We start from the raw sequence: 24,116 nt of genomic DNA, 5'->3' as shown, positions 1-24,116 counted from the left end.
GATGAGCTTGTAGTTGCCAAAAGTCCTTTTAGAAATAGTTCATAGGTTAGAGTCCAGTGTCCATATTCAGGGTTACTCCAATCAGTGATTGGGGATCTCAATCCTTATGGTTTGTCTCCCCGTCTTGAAACCCAAAGCAGATCTGGCAGGAATCATCTTTGTGTTCTGCATCTCCACAGCCCTTATCATCATGGGGTTCCACTCTATGACTAGGGCTGTAACTAACTACTACACTGACAGCTTTGGGGTTTGTTTGTTTTGTTTTTTGTAAAAGTCTCATGTGTTTAAAAGTAATCAGTGGGTAGGGGCCTGGCTCAAGAGCTTTGAACACAGGGGGTTGGAAATTCATTTCAGTGCTATGTGCCACTTTCACTTCTCTGTGCTATAAGGATAATACCCATCTCAAGGGCATACTGGGTGATTCGCTTCACATTTGTAAAGCACTCTGCAATACGTTAATCCTTTTCTGCACTCCCCTGGGAGAGAAACACATGGCTGGATAGTAGGTGTAGGGGAAATACAATTACAAATCCCGTTACATGAAAGTATGAATGGAAGCGTGTCTAGTACTGACTTCACAAGAGCTCAGCTTGAGGGGCGCAAGAGCCTTCTCCTTCGCATTTCCCATCATCAAGAGCAGCCTTCCTGTATTATTAGTACGACACCATCGCTTAGGAGGTCTCCACATCTATTGGGAGCTCTCTGGGACAGGAACCTGTCATTTATAATATGGTTTGTACAGGGCCAAGCACAATGGGGTTCTATCTGGTTGAGGGCTTTAGGTGCTACTGAAATAAGTGTTTAACAGACACCCTAAGCCTGCACCCATTTACATGGGTGTCAGTCAAGCACAACACCTTTGAAGTAAATGGAATTAACAGTTTCACACTGGTGTAAATTAAGGAGAATCAGGCTGCATCTCATTTATAAATGACTTATAAGTCAAATGACTTTGACTTATCCCACCTTAGATGTTGTAGGTAGAAATATATTGGGGCTGCAGTTAATAAGCTGTTACACAAAACAGACTACGGTTTCAGAGGGTAGAAAAAAATCAAGTTAATTTACGTTTTGCAATGTTTGCAAGGTATCAAACCAAGATAGACGCATAATGAGATGATCAAATAAATAATAAAAACTTTAATTACACAAAGACATATTACAGTGCAACAGTGAAACCTGTTAAACATACACAATACATTCACCCAGCATCATATTTTAGAACAGGCACTGAGTCGTATCATTCTCTACTCCCACTGTGACAGATGTAGGCAGTCAGATTCCAACATCGTGGCTTCCAAACTCATTCGAAGATTGTATTGCGTTGGGACGCCACTTTATTCCCGCACAACAGTTCCTCTAATACCATGGAAGCCCTACAGTGTTCCATTCCCAGATTTCTTCTTGCAGCCTGGCATGTAGGTATGGGAAAATTCAGATCACACCACCATATATAATAACAATTAAGATTGGGCCTGAGAGAGTGGCAAAACTTCAGAATACTCAGTTATCTAGAGGGGTTTGCACTTGGGATAAAGACAAATGCATGGATTTCATCAGGAAACAATTATACCCACTCATCAGTTTACTGATAGGATGATCATCTACTGTACATAAAAACCAACAGTACATCAGAAAGGCTGGGGGTGGGGATGTCAAGAATAAATTGACAATATGGTAACAGATGAGCAAAATTCATTGGAAATACTGTATTACCACAAATTGTCACAGCAGAGATTAACATAGTCACGCCACAGCTGATAAATGCCCTTGAGCAGAAAAAACAATCTAAATGAATATAACCACAAAGGGTTTGAAATGCTTTATCTGCCAGAAAAGATACGTGTTTTAGCCACTACAGGCTGATTAGTATAATATACTATCATTCTGTTGCGACATCCCCAGTGGAAACCTCTGCCTGATTCAGATCTTAAGAACTGATTGGATATACTGAGGCTGGATGGTTTAATGAAAGTGATCAATTAAATCTGAACTATGTGAGGAAGAGGAATAATCCAAACTGGGCACAAAACAGATGGCTGGAGATGCCAGGTTACTGCAGAAAAACAGAAGGAAAACAGATTGCCTGCATTCTTCTGCAGGACAAAACTGCACCGCTTGTAAAAGTTAAATCCAGACTAGCTGAGCTGCACATCAGTATGAAGGGACACTTAACTTGCTATCTAGTCAATTTCACAAGGGATTGCAGTTTCAAGTACTACACAGGCCTCAGTCTATGGTTTCCCAGAATGTGTAACCTTGCACGATATTTAAATCTGACACTTTGCATATACTCATTTTCACTGTTCAAAGACTATCACTTTCTCAGTTAGTGCTAATCTCCCCTGTTGCTCTGGGAAAGCAATGTTTTTTAAAAACAGAAATGTGTTGTGAAATCACAAAAATTGGGACGGGGACCCCACAGGCAAATGTAGAACCCGAGGGTTTGTCTACACTGGCACTTTGTCTGCAAAACTTCTGTCGTTCAGGTGTGTTAAAAAAAACCACCCCGAACGACAGAAGTTTTACCGATGAAAAGCGCCGGTGTGAACACCACTTTGTCGGCAGGAGAGCTCTTCCCTGCCGACAAACAGCAGCTACACGGCATGCCTTTCAGTGGCACAGCTCTCGGGCATAGCCATGTCACTAAAAGCCTTGTAGTGTAGCCATAGCCTACTTTCAATTCTTTTAAAATTGACGAGGTTTCAAATTGAAGGCATCTCTAAGGTTTCTTAAATTTGACAGTGCTCCTGAGATACATAAGCTCATTAAGATAGTGCACACACCTCCCCCCCAAAAAACCCCTACCCTCTCACTTGTTAAAAATGGTCAGATACTCCTGGTTTTTTTTTAAAAAAAGAATCCTCATACAACCAGTACCCCATTTCCTTCTACAGATCAAGGCATGGATACTATGCAAGCGAACATTCCAAATTGAACCGTCAGTCTCAGAAGACAGGATTATAACCTTCCCTGCAGAAGCCGCTATTATGAAAACACAAATATCTTTCAACAAGAACAAAAAAAATCAAAAAAATTAAAGAGCTGTTTGCTGGCTATGCTGCTTTGAGTTGGTTTATCATACTGGCTCAAGTGTGAAGTGGGTCATTTGACGAACGCAGCTCTCTTCAATTGCAGAAGCACTCAGTGGCATTACCAGCCTCTGTACATGGGTTGAAGACTCAACTGTTTTATTTTTTAAAAACTGTACTGTGATACATTTAGTCCTTTATGGCCAAATCCTGCCCTCAGATCCACAGACTTCAGTGACAGCCACCTGTATGGACTTCAGAGAGGAGATTCTGGCCATTTGGTCAGTGCTTTTCAACCCATTCAGGATCAGTGTCTGGCAGCTATAGCACAGTGTCTGCTCTGCATGAGGGGATGTATTCCAGGTCACTCAATTCAGTTAATAAAACAATGGTAGTTAAAAAAAAGCAACATGACTCCAGAGTATTTGAAATCGTTACCCACTAGAAATCATAAGTTACCTGCCTGAGTTAAGAAAACCTTCTGTTTTCAAATGAAAGAGGACTAATTTATCATAGGATACAATTTCAGTTTACTTACAGCGTTGAAGTCCACAGTAGGACTATAACCCTTTGCTATATTTGACACCTCACCTGCATATCACTGATGTTTCATATGTACATTATATATCACACACACACAAAGCAGTGTGTTCCTCCTACAGCATGCCCAGGGACAGGGAAACTCATTATCCCAGGTAATTTGAACAAAATTTTTTCCGTATTTACTGGTTTAGGACCCACATTTTCCCCCCTGCAAGTTCACGTGGTTCGATTCTTAATGTTGATATTCTTCTCTTGCCCCATCTTTCTTTTTAAGGGAATAGGGTTTTGTATCGTATTATGGACTATAGTGTATTGAAGAAGGGAGTTCTATACACCGAGCATTCATGCACATAGCTCAGAGGAGAGCAAAGTCAGGGTAAGATGCTGGATGTACCAGCTGGCCTTCTTGCCTCTGTCTAGTTCCTGATATGGTACCCATCACCATGGTGTGTTAGCACCTCATGGTTATCCTCGTAACATCCCATGTAAAGATTACTATTTTCTCCGTGTAATAGAAGGGGAACTGGAGCACAGTGCCCAATGTCACACAGGGAGTCTGAACTTTGACCCTTTATTCTGTGCCCCAGGGCTGACTGTGCTCACTCTAGCTGCAGAGTAAACCAGGAGCTCCTTAAGTCTGTGCACATCTGGGGCTCAGGGGAAGCCCATGCTCCACTGAGGGCTAGAAGACAGATGGACAGCTGAACAAGAGATGGACAGCTGCAGTGCAACAGGGTTGGCACCAAAAAATCATCATTAAGGTAGTCAGATGGATGAAAACAGGCAGCCAAGTATCAGTCTGAGCTATATGAATCAGTTATTTGGAAGTAGTGGGTTATCTACTCGATCTTACTGAGCCCCCACAACCTCTATAACTAGCTAGGAAAAGCAAGACCTGGGAGCCAGAGTCTGCTCTCCATCACAGGATGCAAGTCTGGGGTAATGTGACTAAGAATAGAATCGGACCCACTGAGTACAGGCTCGTGCTGCACAACTTGATTCGGAGCCTTAGTTTGGTAAGAGACAAGCCATAGTTTGGAATAAGCTTTTCTCTACAGCAAAAGTTGGTGAAAACCCCCTTCCTCTCCCCCAGACACAGGATTTTGATCTATTCTGTAGTAATGATACTCAGTATCTGATACATGCACACCTATCAGGTATGGATGGAAAGGCAGAAGCGATTTTCCTTCTTGCATCCTATGTCAATTAAAGCAAGTTCAGCTTCTACTCCTTAGTCACATCCAGTTCAATTTGCACCTAAAGACAAGGCAGTTGAGCATTTCCATCACTCTCTGGATTTGTTTGTGCCTATAGAAATTAAGGGTGGGGAGCAGCAGACATTTCCACTGGATGTAGAATGTTTACACTCACATTTGCCAAGGGCAAAGAGTTAACCAGTCAGTCCCTCAATAAATGTCTTCCCCTCCCTACCCAACCCTGAAATAAAAAAAAAAAAACCACAATTAAAAAAAAAAGATGATTAAAACCTGAATTAGGAGCCATAATTGCCATTAGCCTAAAGAAACAAACAGCTCAAATGTTATTTAACTCTCCTGAGCATCAGAACACCAGCTCTGACACTTGGAAGATGTGCAAGGAAGTGAAATAGTTTCCAAGAATATACAAAAATTATGTACAGATCTATTCAGAAAGTGGTAAGCAAGGTCTTAAAAACTGATCCAGGTATTTGTTACTCTCTTCCCTCATTTTTTAAAAATAAAAAAAGGATGTTTGAGAAAAGTTTTACTATATACATATATATTATATATTTTTCCACCTCCCACAATACCCCTGCAATTAGCAGACTTTCCACCAGGAGGCCCTGCTAGAGTTTGTACATTTCCCCCCATATGGAAATTTGGCAAAATTCAAAGATTACAATTCATTTCAAGAATTATTATTATTTTTTTTTTTTGCTTAACCCGATAGTCTTTCATTTAAGAGAGATCAGGAAATTGTTGGGTTTCACTCACACACCTGGTTGTCCTTGAATGAATTGTCAGTCAAAAGCTTTGCCATACGTTTGTTTGTTTTTCCAACCGGATAGCAGTAGAATGTTGTGTTGCAACAGACCTGAGGAGGTGACTGCAGCTGCTCTCGATTCTGTCCTCTGCTGTGAAACTACACAATCCTGTAATTGCGGGAGACCAAGGAGTAGCCCAGCTCTCTCTCTTTCGCTGAGCTTTTAAGCACTGTCTCAATCCATAGGGTTTATAAGACGCTCTCTCACTCAGCGTTTGCTACCAATGTCTAGAGTCTACAAGCTCTGGGCGGAGGCTCAACTTCTTCAGCGTTTCATACCCCACCACTATGACGATGGTGGAAGGGGTGGCGGATATGATGCGGGCGGAGAGGCCTTTAGTGAGGCCCCATGGGCCTTCCTCTGCCATTAGCTGCTTGAAAGTGAGAATGATGGAACTCTTGCCTTCCACCTGCAAAGCCAAGAGTGAAACTGTTAGGAGAGGCGATTGCTCAGAGAGGCAGCTCGGGCAGTGGCAGATAAAACAACTGCATCTGTGGTAGCATAAGGGGTTGTTCTGCAATAAGACTGGAAGATATTGCACTCCGTTGAGCTCCTTCAAGGGGCATACCATTGAACTGCCTTCTGGTTTTTAATGGAGGGGGAACCATAGAAACTAGAGCACCAGATCAGACTCAGGGTCCCTCTAGTCTGGTGCCCTTGCTCAGACAGTGGTCAGAACCAGCTACTCCAAAGAAAGATGCAAGAAACCCCAAAGAAGACTGTAACTGGGACTTCGCAAACCTGCGGTCGGACCCTGCCTCAGTTTCCCCACTCCCGTGTAAGCTAGAGGCCAGCTCCTTGGCCAGCGTGTCAATGAAGCTCCCACCAGCATCAGTATTTCGTTCCCTTTTCCAAATAATCCATTTATCCAAACACAGTTCATCACCACACAGGTAAACCAGGTATTGCCACATGAACCCTTCTAACACCTATGCCTCAGAGGGCTTCTTCTGCTACCTATACAGTGGGATCCTGAGTCATGTCTTGCACCTAGCTAGTTTGGCAAGCCGCCTTCCAGGTCCTTTCCCTAGCCCAGGGTTTCCTGTAGGAGCCTCTCTGCAGCTCTCCCAACTAACTGAGCTGCTTGAATTTTCATCTAGCCACTTGCGAGGCAGCTGATTCGTCACATGTGCAGCTAAACCCAATGCCCTTAAAGGACCAGCCCACCCTGTGACAACGCAATGATGCAACAACCTGCCCATAGTGGAATTTAAGCACTTGCATTATTTTATGTTTTCTCCATCACCCTATGTGTTTACATTAGAGACCCCACAAGCCTGGAGTTTGTCTCGGGACAGAATTTCACTTCCTGCTGGGTGCTGCCCACATCTCCAGAGGTGGCTGCCTTTCAGCAGTGTGACATGTATATCATTTGGGGATGAAAGTGTGCCATGTAGGTGTAAGTTCTAGGTTATTCTGGCTGGCTCCTGCTCACTGCCTCACAGCCGCTCTTTACATGCCAATTTATTTGAGCATAAGCTTTCGTGAGCTACAGCTCACTTCATCGGATGCATACTGTGGAAAATACAGAAGATGTTTGTTTTTATACACACAAATCATGAAAAAATGGGTGTTTATCACTACAAAAGGTTTTCTCTCCCTCCACCCCACTCTCCTGCTGGTAATAGCTTATGTAAAGTGATCACTCTCCTTACAATGTGTATGATAATCAAGGTGGGCCATTTCCAGCACAAAAACCTAGATTTGTGCTGGAAATGGCCCACCTTGATTATCATACACATTGTAAGGAGAGTGATCACTTTACATAAGCTATTACCAGCAGGAGAGTGGGGTGGAGGGAGAGAAAACCTTTTGTAGTGATAAACACCCATTTTTTCATGATGTGTGTGTATAAAAACAAACATCTTCTGTATTTTCCACAGTATGCATCCGATGAAGTGAGCTGTAGCTCACGAAAGCTTATGCTCAAATAAATTGGTTAGTCTCTAAGGTGCCACAAGTACTTCTTTTCTTTTTGCGAATACAGACTAACACGGCTGTTACTCTGAAACCTGTCTTTACATGCCGACGCTGTTACAGTCTGGAGCGCGGAGATGGGAGATCAGGAGAAGTGCAAAGGAAAAATAATATGAGCTTTGACCAACAAGAACAGAGTTTCATAGGAGTAGCAAGGGATTGAAATCAGGGGGGTATTTTTGTGCTCATCAGGTCAGGAAATAAACCAAATAAAATACACTGGAGAAGCAGGCTGGTATAATTGAATTTAAACTGTACCAGGGTACTAGCATGGATTCCGTGACCATTGTGGATAGGGATCTTTCCCGTGAGAACAGTGCTACAGATTCCCCTAGAAGTCCGTCCATAGCAAGATTACATGAAATTTACACAGGACCATTTCTCTGTTCATACCAATCCGGGAACCCTGTGACCAACAACAGTCTCACAACATGGCTTTAGCTAGCAAGGTTCTGACCCCACTCTGGACAAGCCTTTAATGACACTAGATCAGGAGAAAAACGAAGGGGTAATCTCCCCATTTTACAGCCACGGAGAGTTTTTAACAATCCATCGGAGCACCTAGAAATAAATGCTAGAAGCCACTGAGAAAAGAGAAAGTGACTTGCTCACAGCTGCACAGATCAGTGGCAGAGCTGGGACAGTACTTGTGCTTTGTGACTCCCAGTCCTGCCCTCTAGCCTCTAGACCACGCTACCTTTAGGACAAGCTCTTACCTGCACGCGAGCCCTGATGACATCCATGGGGTTGGTCAGAGTGGAAGCTGTTGCAGCTGCTAGTGGCCCTGATATAGCTTGGAGGAGGAGGTGTGGACAGTCTTTAGGTGTCAGGCGAGAGAGCTGTTCTGGGAACGGGAGGGAGAGTAAAGTTACAGACACGTGTATATATGTATATACTCAGCTGTTCTGTGCCTCCTTCCAGCCAGAACTTCCAGCATTCACCCATACCAACTTCACGGAGTAGGATCCGTGTTTTACAGATGGGAAAACTTGTTACATACATATGCACTGCTCACATGCCTCATTATGTTTCTAGGACTAGTTTGTTTGCTCTAATATAAAGACACTGCATGTTGTCTGCAAAGATTCGTATTAAACTGACTCCTCCATAGGCTATTTAAGTCTCCAGAAGGGTAGTACCTAGTGAATTGTAACACTGCTTCTTGCTACATCCCTCCAAGCCGAGAGCGATGTGTTCTCTAAAGAGCTTACCACACTGTGGGGGCCATCGCTTTCTTCATTCTGCTTTTACATGTTAGTATATTAAGTAACATCATGTGTAGTTTTTAAACACTTACACACACACACAGACAGAGCAATTTAATGGCCGTTTCTTCAGGAAAGAGATTGTTTATCATAGCAATATAGGGCTGGAAAAGACCTCTCAAGGTCATCAAGTCCAGTCCCCTGCTCTCAGACAGGCACACGTAAACCTAGACCATCCCTGACAGGTATTTATCCAACCTCTTCTTAAAAACCTCTCATGATGGAGATTCCACAACCTCCCTTGAAAGTCCATTCCAGAGCTTAACTGCACTTCTAGTTAGAAAGTTTTTCCTAATATTTAACCTAAATCTCCCTTGCTGCAGATTGAGCCCGTTGCTTCTTGCCCTGCCATCAGTGGACATGGAGAACAATCAATCACCACCCTCTTCATAACAGCCCTTAACAGTTTTGAAGACTGAACAGGTCCCTCCATCCCAGTTTTCTTTTCTCAAGACTAGAAATACCCAGGGTCTTATCCTTTCCTCATAAGTCAGGGTTTCTAAATCTTTTTATCATTTTTGTTGCTCTCCTCTCGACTCTCCAATTTGTCCAAATCTTTCCTAAAGTACGGTGCCCAGAATTGGACACAGGACACCAGCTGAGGCCTCAACTGTGCTGAGTAGAGTGGGAGAATTACCTCCCATCTCTGATATATGACCTGCCTTCTAATATACCCCAGAAAGGTATTAGCCTTTATGCAACTGCATCACCCTGTTGACTCATTCAGTTTGTGATCCACTCTAACCCCCAGATCCTTTTCAGCAGTACTGCCATCTAGCCAGTTATTCCCCATTCCCTGTTTGTTGTACAGGTTCATATTTTAAGATGTACTTGTGTCTGCTTAGAAAACAAGGAGAGAGCTCTAGAGGCTATTTTGGCTGCAAACCCAAAACCATGGATCATTTCTACTGGTGTACTTTGTGCCTCAGGGCAGGTCACATGATGACTGTATTGACAGATCAAGACCAGAGTGCTGTGCAAAGATATAAACTAGAAGCATCCAGAGCATCAGGAGCTGGAGGAAAGGCATTCTGAGCCTGCATCCTGGAGATCTCACCACCTTTCTGGGAAAGCTGACCCAATAACAGAAGTTAAGATGATTCTTTAAAAATAAATATCCAAGTAGCAATGATCAGGTTTTGGGAGGAGAGAATGGAGCTTATCTGAACCGTGGATAGTTTATGCCCCCACACCTTTTTAAAAAAGCACCTATACACCGTGGAGATTTTACAACCCAACACTGCGCTTTGTGTGTTGAAGTAGCAGCTGGATGAAACAGGGCAGAGCAGATTTCAAAGGTAAGGATTGCAGCTACTGGGAAGCTCAAACCACAACAGTGTCCCAAGAGCTGGACAAATAAGAGCTGTGGCATTAAAAGCAATGGTGCCGACTGTAACCAGCAAGTGGTCCAAGACCCACGTACCAAGGCAATTCTCTGCCTCGCTAATAGGATCTGCCAACTCTGAGGAGTGAGCTGGACACCTGGGATGCCTGTATTTTTAATGGTGGCAAACCCTGAGAATCAGTGAAGTGCACTGTACTGCAATCTGTTACAGCCAACTTAATCCAATAATCACAGCCAACAAATCCCCTTGTGGAATCACACACCAGCCAAACAGCTAGTGGGAGACAAAGATATCAGCTGGGCTAGCAACTTTACAGTTTGGTAACAGCCCGAGTATCACCTGCATTGTACAAATTAGCTGAGTCCGGAGGCATTCTGCACAGGAACAATGATCTCCTGAAAGCTTTGTTATGTCACACAGTGGTTCTCAACCAGGGGTACGCGTACTCTTGAGGGTACGCAGAGGTCTTCCGGGGGTACATCAACTCATCTAGATATTTGCCTAGTTTTACAACAGGCTACATAAAAAGCACTAGTGAAGTCAGTACAAACTAAAATTTCATACGACTTTATACTTCTCTATATACTACACGTTGAAAAGTAAGTACAATATTTATATTCCAATCAATTTATTTTATAAGTGTATGGTAAAAAGGAGAAAGTCAGCAATTGGTCAGTAATAATGAGCTGTGACACTTTTGTATTTTTAGGTCTGATTTTGTAAGCAAGTCGTTTTTAAGTGAGGTGAAACTGGGGGGTACGCAAGACAAAAATAGGTTGAGAGCCACTGACGTAACAGTAGGCTTGGCCCGAGGTTTAAAACCTATTGAACACAAGCATATCTTGTTTAGACGCACAACCACAGCTGAACTTGCTTGTAGCTCCATTTCCTGGCTCTGCTAAGGGATTTCATACCCTGGAAGTCTTTTTGCAATCTAAAGGGCCCCACATTCCACACTTGAGAAAGTACAAGTCACACGTATGAAACAGTTTTAATTTTCAAACCATTACGTGAACATCAGCTCTTCCACACTCCTGTGTGGGAGGCAAGTATGGTCCACAAGTAACTGATGGGGAAGTCCTGGCAGATGTGCCACGTGACTTGCCCAAGGCCACACACAGCATATAAGAGCTGGGATTAATACTCAAATTCCTGGCTCTCAGTCCTGTGTGTAGACCAGCGGTTCTCGACCTTTTTTCTTTTTAAGGCCCCCCCAACATGCTATACAAACTCCATGGCCCACTTGTGTCACAACAACAGGTTTTCTGCATATGCAGTAGGTTAAAAGCCAGGGTCAGTATTATGGGGTAGCAAGCAGGGCCCCGTGAAGGTAAGTTGCTCAGGCTTTGGCTTCAGCCCTGGGCGGCGGGGCTCAGGCTTCAGCTTTCTACTCTGGGCCCCAGCAAGTCTAACGCAGGGCCTGGTCTCTGGTTTATTTTGACGGACCCCCTGAAACCTGCTCACAGCCCCCCAGGAGGCCTGGACCTGTGGTTGAGAACCACGGGGTTAGACCATGCCACTCTCTTGCCAGAGCTGAGGTCTATCAATGCTTCGCTCTCCACTGATTAAAGAATGTGATCAAATGGGATACAGGCCACCTGATCCAAGAGATGATGGCTGCTCAGTGCTCCAGGGGACAGTCATGCCTCCCCTGACCCGCTCTCTGCCTTTGTGCCTTGTGGGGAAAACGCCTTTCCAGCCCCTAGTCAGTTCAAGTGCATGAGTGCAAGTCACTATGGCTGGGACTCTGATCTCATTTACAGAGATAACAGCCTTGCTCTGAGACGTTTAGGAATATTTATGTAAAAACAATCCCCAAACAAGAAGAAGGGGTGGACTGACCCTAGGAAAGCTGCCCTCCTATGCTGCCTAGGGCCCTTAATTACCGTGGCCAGTCCTGGGCCTGGACATCTATCCCAGGATGATCCTTCTCTTCTCCCTTCTTTGTTGCGTTCCCTCTTCTCCGCTGCCACTGCCTCCTCCTGCCCCTCCGACTTCTCCTCCCCAGAAGGCCATGTAGGGAGGGTCTGATAGGGCATTGTAGGGCTTGGGGCGTTGGATTCCCCGCCCACGCCACCGGCTGCATGTTGTGCTCTAACCGCCCCATGCAGTCCCTGCTGGTGCGCACTAGCTATCGAGTGCACATTAATATAGGCCAGCAGGGTCCATTCTGGGCAGTTAGACTGCAACGCATCCTGTGGGTTAGGTGGTGAATCCATCACCTCAAACAACTGCTGCAGCTTGCCTCCTTTCAGAGTCTCACTGTGCAGTGCACAGGTGCCGTGGGGCGGTGGAGAATAACGCCAGCGGCCGCAACACTATTTCCTGTGTTCGTCGGACCTCAGTAGCAGTGAGAGAGATGCACTTTTTTAACGTGTGTGCATGTTTACAAAATTAGATTGCAAAATTAGTAGATTGAATCCTGAATTAGTAATTTCATAATTACATGTAATACTCCTGGGGGAATGCTGCACCACTGCGCAATGCAGAATTTTGCAGAACTTAATGTTGTGCTCGCAGAATTTCCTTTCCCTCACAGGAATGGGCTGCAGTCCTGATAGCCAGCACTGGGCCCAGCAGACCCCAGCTCACAGAGAGAAGACACTGCTGGGGGGAGGGAGAGGGAGCTAGAGGGTTCCTGGCAGCTGCAGTTCCCAGCATGCCCTGAAGGAAGGAGTGGCGGCGCGCAGGAAACTCCATGCAAGCCTGGGACCAAGCATCAGGCTTTCCTTCTCGGTCCCTGGGCTCCGGGGGAAGAGAGCAGCAGGTGTCTGGGCTGGGGGGGCCATGGTTGAGCTCTGGAGGGGGGCGGTATCTGGGCAAGGGGGGCCCTGTGGCTGGGCTCTGGGAGTGTAGGTATCTGTGCAATGGGGGGGGGGGTGGGTGGGTGTCCTGTAGCTGGGCTCAGGGGTCCTGTGGCTGAGCTGTGGAGGGGAAGTGAGTGCAGGTATCTGGGCTAGGGGCATCCCATGGCTGGGTTATGTGGGGGAGGGGGTTCGGGTGTATTGGCATGGGGGGCCCCACAGCTAGGGAGAGGTTGTGGTTGTCTGGCCCCCTGGCTGGGCTCGGGGGGGGGGGGTGGCGGGGAGTGAGGGGAGAGTAAGGGGACAGAGAAACAGGAACTGGGTTGTCATAGGGGTTTCTTTAACTCTATTCCTGGGGGAATTTTTGTATGTCTGTCTGCTCTGTTACAGACATACTTGCAGACCGGTATTTTGAAATAAATTACCAAAATAATGGAAACTGATGTGATTATGTAGTGTTATTTTGACAAATAAAATTTGCGGAATTTTGCAGAATTTTAAAATACTGTGTGCAGAATTTAATGTTTTGGGGCAGAATGCCCCAAGGAGTAATGTCGAAAAAAAAAGGAATTACTGAAAATCAGGCAGCATTCACATTTCAGCACTCAGACCCCAAAGTGCCCAGTAGCTGCCCATGCCAAGTCATTGCGGAAGCCTCCGTGTTTCACCTACCTGCATAGAAGTGGTAGAAAGGCCACCATACGGCACTGTTGGGAATATAGGTGAGCAGAGAGGCCACGTAGCCCCTGTAGAAGCCTCTCAGTCCGTCGGCATTGAAGATCTGTACAAGGATGTCCTTGGTCTGGCCGAAGACCACATTACGTTTGCAGTCTTGGTACCGCACTTTGAATCTGCCCATGCTCTCACCCTCACGCTGCATCATGAGGTGTTGGGAAACGACATCTATGGGCACCGTGATGCTCTGTGCCACCAGAGAGGCTGAGCCGCCGGCCACCAGCGACTTGACCACGTTGCTGTTGTTGTACTTGGATACGTACTTGCGGGTGAGCTCGTAGGTGGTCACGTAGCACTGGCCTGAAATTAGGGTGAAGGTGTTGACCAAGAAGCCCCGGTACAGCCCAGCTGCCCCTTCCGCCCGCAATATCTTCACAAAGGCATCAAAGGTCCCGTTGTAGAGGCTCTTGCCCTTCTGGACCTGCAGCCGTGTTCGGATGAGCGTGAAGGGGTAAACGCTCACCCGGATCATCATGGTCATGCAGACACCAAACACATAGAACTTCTTCTTGTCCAGATGCTCCCACTCGATGATTGGGATGTTGCGTTTGTCCTCCATAATTCCCTGGAATGCAGGGGAATTAAAATTAGTGATCATCAGATAGTCTAATCCTTTGGAAGGTGGAGGGGAGTAAGGGACTTTTTGGATTAATCCTCCTTTCTCCGTTGGGCTCAGCCGTGCAGTGACCTTCCAGCTAGCCAAGGGCTGGACTAAGTCCACTTAAGAACCAGCCATTATTATAAACAATGATGTTTGTGGGGCCTGAGTGAAACAAGTGGCCTAGCCTCTTGGGCACCCAGCACCCAAGCTCTGATTGCCTGGGGGGTAGTGATGGATAAATTTGAGGATCCCACAGTTGGCTAGCAGTCAATGAGAAGGAGAGATTTTGCCATTAACAGATGAACACACAACCAGAAAGTGGCTATAAGGACTTTGTACATGAGGACACACCTGGTTTATTCAAGCCTCTTGAGCACAGACATGTCTAGGCTGAGGTGGTCACTCAACAGGATTTGCCATGAGGCCCCACAGTGGTGTTGCTGAGTCTACCAGCAGTTATCCCTGCACCAAGTTAAGAGGTACCAAATTGATTTCCCCCATTTTCTGAGATTAATCACTCTAACACACCACCAGCAGAAAGTGGATCAGCTGCCCACATCATGCTAGGTCTCCAGTAGGGTGGATAAAAATGTATTTAAAACATTTTTTTTTAAATTTAAATTAAATACAGGTTTTTAAAAAATAAACCTATTTAAAATTAAATTTGAAATAATGACAACCTACAGTAAGACCTAAATTCATTGTAATCTATTAAAATAACACCTAAATATAAAAAATATTTAGTACAGATTTGCTGACAAGTTTTAAAGAAAATCAAGCCACTGAACTGGTGCAAGTTCCACGGCTAAGCACCTGGAACCAGTGTATGAAGTGCCAAACCAGTTTTTGATATATTCAGAAGATACAGAGAAAATATTGTCTTCACTTCAGTTTATTCAACTAGTTCAGTTCAGTGACTAGCCCAAAGTTAAGAAACCAACCATGAGTCTCCTCTTCCAATCTATGAATAAAAACTAGGTGTGAGAGGGCAAAATCTGCTCGTACTAAAACCTTGAAGGACAATGACCAGAAATTATCAGTTCAATCCAGTAACTACAGCTAATACTTCCTTTGTTTAATAAATCAGGGCAAGTCTACGCTACAAAATTAAGTTGACCTAAATTAGGGTGGTGTACAGCCACCGCAGAAATTACTGCAGTCTTTCATGTCCACACTACGCCCCCTCTGTTGGTGGTGCACATCCTCACCAGGAGCGCTTCTACTGATTTAACTGACAGCATGGGGCACTGACAGCTCGGAGACCAGCCACTGCACCTGCCAGCCCCACGTGGGGCGGAGAGGCTCTGGCATGTCAGCCCTGCACTTATATCACCTGTTGCTGTCTTCGACAGCCTGAGCTGGGCAAGCAACGCAGTGTCTACACACACACTGCATCAACCTAACTACCTCGACCTAAGCATTACGCCTCTCACGGAGGTGGAGTTATTAGGTTGGTGTAGCGGGCGACTTACAACAGCAGGACCAACACTGTAGCATCATAGACGTTATACAGAGTTAGATCAACGGAAGCTGCCCTACATTGACCTAACCCTGTAGCGTAAACAAGGCCTCAATTAATTTCAAAGGCAATACATTTTTTATAAACTTTTTTTCCTTATGTATCCAGTGCATTTAGGGTAGCTTGATTTAATAAAAAGTTTAAATGCTGAATTTCCAAAAAGAGCTTGACTCATATCGTAAGTAAAAAAGTTAATCTAGCAAGAAATGCATCATTCACCATTTTCTAACGTAATAAAAATGTAAAAATTAAGAATTTCAACAAGGGTATGTTAAGCTATAGAACTGCTTCAATAATTGTGCATAGATATGGTATATCCTTCTGATTAGCAAAAAGCAGCACCACATAAAGTGCAAAGGCCATGTTTAACTGCAAATCAGTATGTTTTAATGATTACCAACCAATGAGAATCAATCTTTATTTAGGAAAATATAAATGGAAAACATGACTTAAGTTAGGATCATAGAAGGTTAGGGTTGGAAGGGACCTCAGGAGGTCACCTAGTCCAACCCCCTACTTGAAGCAGGACCAATCCCCAATTTTTGCCCCAGACCCCTAAATGGCCCCCTCAAGGATTGAACTCACAACCCTGGGTTTAGCAGGCCAATGCTCAAACCACTGAGCTATCCCTCCCACAAGGTTTCCTAGTTGTTGATTTAAATTATGATTAAAATCCACCCTGCTCTCCAGAATAAGGGAGAACCTACTCATAGTGAGAACCCCTCACTTCATGCTATCTTGACTTTAGTTTTCTTTGGAGTGGCATGGCCATGATCCAACTGATAGGGCACCAGCTGGGAGGAAACCCAGATTCTATTCCAGCTCTGCTATGACATACTGAAATCTTAAGTATGTCACCACACCCCTCTGTGCCTCAGTTTCCCCCTCTGTAAAATAATGCTTACTGACCTTTGTGAGATGCTTTGAGATCTATGGATGAAGAATTAAATATTACCTCTTATTGAGCATGCAGAGCAGGAAAATTTTTTGGCAACCAGGGCAGCTTCTTCCCTGTCATTCTGAGTTCACTGGTGCTGCTGGCCTTCAGGATCCCACCCTTCAGGTCCTAGGCTGTCTACAAAGTAAAGGGTGATATGTTTTGAAATCTCTGAACAAGATCTTAGATTCATCGCATGAATCACAGCTGTGTTTTTTCATGCTCCTCTCATTTTTCCCTCCCCCTCACTGATTGGAAATGCAAGTCAAGGGGTAAAGTTAAGAATAAGGATTAAAGGAAGGAGGAAGTGAGAGCACAGATGTAAACAAGCACAGAATTATGCAGTGCCTCTAAGGTGAAGACAAAGAGCCTGAAAAGGAAGTTAGTAAAGATCATGGTTCAAGGAGCCCACCACAGCCAAGGAGATGCAGGTTGTACTTTGATGAACTTCGCTCATTTTAGCCATAATCACTTTCGTTACTAGATAATCTTCTCTGGTGCAATAATCCTGAAATACCCGTTATGCCTCCAGCTACGGCTGCACTCACAGAGTCAGGGATCAGAGCGGAGTTTCAGTACAAAACAATGACTCCTTGGGGCCATATGGACATTCATGCCACAGAACACCGTGATCTCCAGCAGCAGGACACAGTAAGAGGTTACTCACAATTCAGTTTCCCCCTTCAACCCAGCCGACCCTACTTAACACAGGTCTCTCTCCTCACCTAACAACCCACCATCTGATCTCTGCTGAATTGCCCGCCATGCCATAAGCCAACGAGTGCCAACCTTTGTGGGGATGTGTTTCTCTGGGATAAGATTCTGAGCTGTTCGTCCCAACTCCCATTGAACTGTTGTGCGCTCACCTGCCGCGAAGCTTGAGCTGATTGTTTGGAGCAGGCCTAGCTCCTTGGAGAGTCAGGGCATCCACGAAGGAACAGGAGGAAGGCAGCAGGGACGCCCCAGGACAAAGCCCAGAGGCACTTTGCTGAGCTAAGAGGGGAATGCTAGAGCACAAGTCTTGGTGGTTGGGAACCACTCCACTGTCAGCAGCCTCCCCAGACAAACTCTTTGCCCTCCCATACCTGAGGCAGTACTGGGCGTGAGCACAAGCGGGGAATTTATTACAGGAAAGGATTCGAGCCTTTATGCACTTGGGATCATTCAAAAACACGGGCTATAGGCTTCCATTTCCTGTGGAGATGCTAGGAACAGGGATGATACAGTGCCCACCCCTCCACACCAGCGACACTGAACTGATCTGGGTGTTCCATAAACCAAAGGAAAACTCACGATCTGTATAAGAGATCAGAAGAGCAGCCAATAGGTCCCCCGCATTTCTCACTAGAAGGTCTGTTTACTATCTCAAGTAAAGCCATGGAAGGCAGCAAGTGGAGCTTCCTGCTGCTTCCCTTATTCAGTTTCCGACTATCAGCAGAAACAGACGGTATTTGATTCTCATGCAGTTCCTGTAAACTGAAAACAACCCCCTTCACATCAGTGCTGAAGAGGTGGAAAGGTACAATGCCCAGGCAGCAGCCCTCAGTGACAAGCGCTCCTGAAATGCGTATAAATGAGAGACTTGACACAGAGAGCCATGGCAACTCACCCCTCACGTGACACTACCTCTGCTATGTTTCACAGTAGCAGCCGTGTTAGTCTGTATTTGCAAAAAGAAAAGGAGGACTTGTGGCACCTTAGAGACTAGCCAGTTTATTTGAGCATAAACTTTCGTGAGCTACAGCTCACTTCATCGGATGTATTCAGTGGAAAATACTGAATGTATCCGATGAAGTGAGCTGTAGCTCACGAAAGCTTATGCTCAAATAAATTGGTTAGTCTCTAAGGTGCCACTAGTACTCCTTTTCTTTTTACCTCTGCTATGGTATCCCCCATGCCCTTCTATCTACAGGCTCTAAAGCATCATACCAAGGTTAGCCATATAGCAGTGGCTTGCAAGACAGCTCTCCGAAGTTGAGGATGCTCCTCTTTCACGCTGAAGAGGTGGCTGGTGGTAGGCCTGACCCATGAAAAGTGTGTTTGGATACATTCATAAATTCTACAGGGGAAAAAACCCATGAGCGTAATAGCCTGGATTTCTATAGCACCGGACCTATCATCTCAGGATCTCAGACAGGATTCTTCACACACCCGGGTATAGACAAGTAGCGTTAGCTCCATTATACAGACATGGAATCAAAAGTACACAGGTGAGGGGATTTGCTCCAAGGTCCCACACTTAATCAGTGACAGAGTGAGGAACAAAGTCGCTGCTTCGTGAACAACTCCCCACATCTGCCTCTAATGCCTGTGCTCTAACCACTCAGGCTGGGCCAACAGAAGGCCAATTTTGCCAGTATTGACCAAGCATACAGTATAGTTTCCTCCTCTGGCAAAGTTTGCCCCAACCCATCATAGACTTCACAGATCTAAATCTGGGAACTCCCACCAGACAGTGTTTGTCACTAAACATTACAAAAAAAAAAAGTCAAAATAAAGTTATAATATCCAACTGGAACCAGATTATTGTTAAACCAAACATTTCCCATTCCAGATCAAAGACTCCTCCCTGGGTTCAGTGTAGAACAGTCATATCGGTCAGAGAACATCCTGGTTATGTAATACAAAGGTCAGAGCCATTCAGCTTTAGACACAACTTGTACAACTTGCTTCAAAGGGCTTGTCTACACTTGAAAGTTATTTCAGATGAAGGTAGAATTTAAAGAGCAACAGCTCCCTGTGTGGACACACTTATTATAAAAGAGTGCCTTTTCTTAGTTTTGTTTAATCCACTTTGAAAGCAATAGCTATTCTGGTCAATTTCCCTGTGTAGACAACCCCTAATCACACAGATCAAGACAGCTGTGATAATGCCACTGACTGCAGGGACCCTATGTTTGCAACCTACTAGGAAACCAAAACGGTCAGATGGAATATTGGAGTAACTGACAGTGTTAAGTTATTGTGAAGGGCTTGATTCTCAGGTACACTAAGGCCTCTTTACACAGCTCTGGCAGTGAAAGGGAGCTGTAAGGTGTAACTAATTCATGTCTACTTTAAAGCCATTTTACAGTGATAAAAAGAAGCCTTAGTGTAAATAAGAATAAGGCCGCAAATTTCAGGTTCTATCAATAACGGTCAAATAACCAAGACTATGAGAGAAATTTGCATGAAAACAATTTACATATTTTCTTATTCCCTTGGAAGGAAATAGAGGATTTTAAGGTGATGAAATCCCTTCAAAAGTCCTTTACATTTTTAAAAAAATATTTGCTTACTATCAGCCAACAAAATGTTTAAAGAACTTCAGCAAACATTGTTATAGGCTTCATCACAACTTCTAATGATGCTCAGACTGGAGGGTGAGGTTGAAAATACCAGATGGTATTTGCAAAACAACAATCCGAATGAAAAAAAAAAAAAAAGGTATCCTATTTTACCTGGTACAAAAATAAAACCATGACTCACTGCTACCGCCAACTGAAAGAGACAAATGGAATATAAGAAAGCTAAAGGCTTGTCTACACATACAAGTTGTTCCACTGTAACTACACCAGTATAGCTAAAGCAGTAAAACCCTCTGTAGTGTCTGGATATATGTATATATAATCAATATAAAAGTGATTAAACTGGTACAGCTATTCCCATACAAGAAGGGGAATAGGCTAAATCACTATAAGGCACCTTTGTACCAGAATAACTATGCCCACACTAGGCTTATACCAGTAGAACTATTTCAACATAAAAATCACACCCCTTAACCAACACAGTTACACTGGCGGAACTTTCACCTATAGTCCAGGCCTTCAACCCAGTCTGCCCCGCTGCTCAATGACGGGTTTAGAAGTAACGCAGCGAGGTCAAAAATCATATTGACTTTACCTGTGTTATTAGTATCACCACTGATTATTAAATCCATGGAACTAGGGGAGGTCTAGTTTACTTCTCAGAGCATGCTCATTGTGAACAATGACACACTGGTCACTTTCACTTTTGGATCTAGTTAGTTTCATTTGTTTGGCTCTCAAGCTGTTGCAAGAGCTGCAATGCTTGGCTTGTAATGCCTTCCCTCCACCCACAGGAGTTTTACAAGTCCAAAGAAACATTTGCATTGGTTTTAGGTTCTATACTGTGTTGATTTTATTACTGAGACCATCAGCTCCTTGGGGGAGAGACTGTACTTTCCTCTATGTCTTGTTAATAACCACCTTCATTTGAAATCTAAATCTAACAGACAACGTTGCTTTAATCCCATCGTTTGCAAGTGATGGAAGCAGGGCTATGGCAGTGGATTAATCTCTAAAGGAGATGAGTGGGGGAGAGGAGTGCCTGGCATCACTAGGAATGTAGCCTGTGTCAAAGGAGGCCAAGCAATGATTGGAACCAGAGCCCAACCTAGTCTCAAACACAAACTGATCAACACAATTTGTACCCCTTTAACACAGGCCGGCTGATCTGTTATAAACTTTTTGCTGTAACTGTATTTAAACAAAAAGAAAAGGAGTACTTGTGGCACCTTAGAGACTAACCAATTTATTTGAGCCACTTTATGCATCCGATGAAGTGAGCTGTAGCTCACGAAAGCTTATGCTCAAATAAATTGGTTAGTCTCTAAGGTGCCACAAGTACTCCTTTTCTTTTTGCGAATACAGGCTAACATGGCTGCTACTCTGAAACCTGTATTTAAACGTGATTCTTTGACCAATGAAGACAGGGCCTTTGTTTGCTCCAAACCAGAATATCTCCCAGTCAGCATACTAATGCCTTGGCCTGAAGTCCTGGGAGTCATCCAGAAGTAGGCTGAGAAACTGCCACCCCAAGATCTATGTTGCCTCTGGACTCTCTCTAAACACAGGAGGTCAAACATTCCTGAAAGCCAGGCCACTGAGGGTCTCCTAGTTTTAATTCTTGTCTCTGTACTAGGCCAGAGGGAACCTGGGCTGGTTAGGTGGCTCAGCATAACTAATTTTTAATAAATACTTCACACTTTTATACCATTTTTATCCTAGGATAAAAAAATACACCTTTTACAAACATAAGGCCTCACAGTGCCTCTATGCATCATGCTCATTTTACGTAGGGTGAAACTCAGTCATGGAGAGGTTAAGGCCAATACTTTCAAACACATACACTGATTTCAGTTGCCTCAATTTTTGGGCACCCAAATGTGGACAATCCATGGCAGGTTTTCAGAAGAGGCAAGCACCCACAACTCAAATTGAGAGCTGATTGGGGTGACCTACTGGCTTTCTGGAAAGATCCAAAGCTGCTCTTCTGATCTACTGTACAGATGGTGAACTCTCCCTTGTTTTATGGAGTGTGCAGATCAGCTGAGGGTCACTGGTAAGGGCTACTCCTTGCAGTGGAGGGGCAGGTGCTGCACAATTTTTATTGAACCCAAGGCTATAGGTATTTAATTTGGGGCACCCAAAAATGGACACATGCAGAAGTCAGTAGACATTTGAAAGTTTTGGCAGAAGGGACTTGCTGGGACTAGAAGGATCCTGTTCTCCCCTCTTCTGAAACAGCACCCCTTTTTGACTCCACCATCATTTCACATCACTGCCTGGCCTGCAGCTTTATCCCCAGCTGCCCCTCCCTAGCACCCCAAGCTCACCCCAGACCTCCCACCCCAGGCCTTGCCACCCCATCTGTCCCTCTCCCCATGACCTCCCCCAAGTTGTGTCCTGCCCCATCCTCCCTTCAAGGTGTCCCCGGCCTGTTCCCTTCCAGCATTCTCACTAGTTGCCCTCCCAGAAGGCCCCACTCCATCCTTCCTTCAAAATGCCCCCGATATCTTCCCCAGACGCATCTCCTCAAATGCCCTTTTCCCTGGACCCTCCCCCAGCTCAACATCCCCCAACTGCCTCTGCCCAGCCTCTGTCCCCCCCAAGGTGGGGACTGTCCCAGAGCCTCCCACTGCCCGCCCCCCAGCTCCTCAACTCTCTCACCTTGCCCCCAACTGCCTCTCCAGGCCCTCAATTATCCCAACTGTCCCTCCCCTGCCCCACCCTGCCCCCCCAAAGTGGGCCTGTCCCAGAGCCTCCCACTGCCCCCCCCAGCTCCTCAACTCTCTCACCTTGCCCCCAACTGCCTCTCCAGGCCCTCAATTATCCCAACTGTCCCTCACCTGCCCCCCCCAACTGCCCCTCCCCTGTCCCACCCTGCCCCCCCAGGTGGTCCCTGGCCCAGAGCCTCCCACTGCCCCCCCCCCAGCTCCTCAACTCTCTCACCCTGCCCCCAACTGCCCCTCCCTGCCCCCCAAGGTAGGCCCTGTCCCAAAACCCACATTGCCCCTGCCTGGCCCCTCATATGTCGCACCCTGGCCCCCCAACTGTCTCCCGAGCCCCCCAATTGCCTCCCCTGGGGCCCCCAGCTGCCGCCCCCACCCCAGGTGAGCGCTATCGCAGAGCCCCCTTGAGACCCCCCAGCTAAGCCCCGCCCCCTGCGCGGCCGCCTCTCACTCACCTCGGGCGGGCGCCCCCAGGCCCCTGCTCCGCCCCCATGGCGCCCCCGAGACCTGGGCCAGCAGCAGCCGGCACCCGCCCCACCCCCCGGCCGGAAGTCAGCGGAGGGAGGCGCGGCTCGCGTAGCCGTCCGCTCGGCCAATGACCAGCCCGGCCTGCCCCGCCATCTTAGGTGCGGGCAGAAGCCTCGCCCGGCCCAGTTCCCTCGCGTGATTCTTGGCCTTAACAAAGATGGCGTCCGCCCTCCTCTGCCCCAGTCAAACATGGCCGCCCGCAAGGCTTAGTCGTGCAATGAGCATGCGCGCTCACAGCTTTCCCCCCCCTCCAGCCAGCTTGGGTTCTGAGGCTTGCAGCGTGCAGCAGCCACGTGGGCTGCAGGGCAGAGAGGGGGAGGGTGTGGTGCCCCTTTGAGTTGGTGGGTCCTGATCTGGGGGGCTTGGCCAGGTTGCGGGGGGCTCTTCGAAGATTAGAAAAGGGGGGTCAGCCAGGAATTTTTCAGGGTGTGGTTCCCGATGGAGTATGTAATTGGCATCGAAACAGGTTCTCTCCAGGTGTTTGGGGGTGGGGGGTCACCCACCCATTCCCGGATGTTCTGCAAATGGCGTGGGTCGGCTCCTGCTGCCGTGACCCCACCCTCGCCAGCGTGACTTGGGGCACATGTCTGCAACGTCATGCTGACAAGGGATGCCTTTTTTAAGAGCATGCTGCGGGGGAGGGGGGCATTTTTAAGAGCTCACTTCCCCACCCCCGCGGGTGCAGCCTGGGGTGCATGGTGCCTGGAAGATCACACCGCAGGGTACTGTTCCCTCTAAGCTGTGTGCATGTGGGCATGCACACGGATCCTAAGCCCCATGCACACGGCGAAAC

At 46.1% G+C, this 24,116-nt stretch overlaps 1 protein-coding gene across 1 annotated transcript; it reads right to left on the bottom strand.

The window, feature by feature from the left end:
* Positions 1 to 1,168: 1,168 nt before the first annotated feature.
* SLC25A44 (solute carrier family 25 member 44) lies at positions 1,169 to 23,352 on the bottom strand. The gene is made up of 5 exons (XM_074938146.1): positions 23,251 to 23,352; positions 16,801 to 16,920; positions 13,663 to 14,290; positions 8,292 to 8,419; positions 1,169 to 6,007 (listed from the first exon to the last, which is right to left on the bottom strand). The coding sequence occupies exons 3-5, from the start codon at positions 14,282 to 14,284 to the stop codon at positions 5,816 to 5,818; spliced, it is 942 nt and encodes a 313-aa protein (XP_074794247.1). The 5' UTR covers positions 14,285 to 14,290; positions 16,801 to 16,920; positions 23,251 to 23,352; the 3' UTR covers positions 1,169 to 5,815.
* Positions 23,353 to 24,116: the final 764 nt, after the last annotated feature.

The sequence above is a fragment of the Natator depressus genome, chromosome 24 (genome assembly GCF_965152275.1).
Source record: "Natator depressus isolate rNatDep1 chromosome 24, rNatDep2.hap1, whole genome shotgun sequence".
Lineage (NCBI taxonomy): Eukaryota > Metazoa > Chordata > Testudines > Cheloniidae > Natator > Natator depressus.
This window is presented reverse-complemented; position numbering and strand designations above follow the sequence as displayed.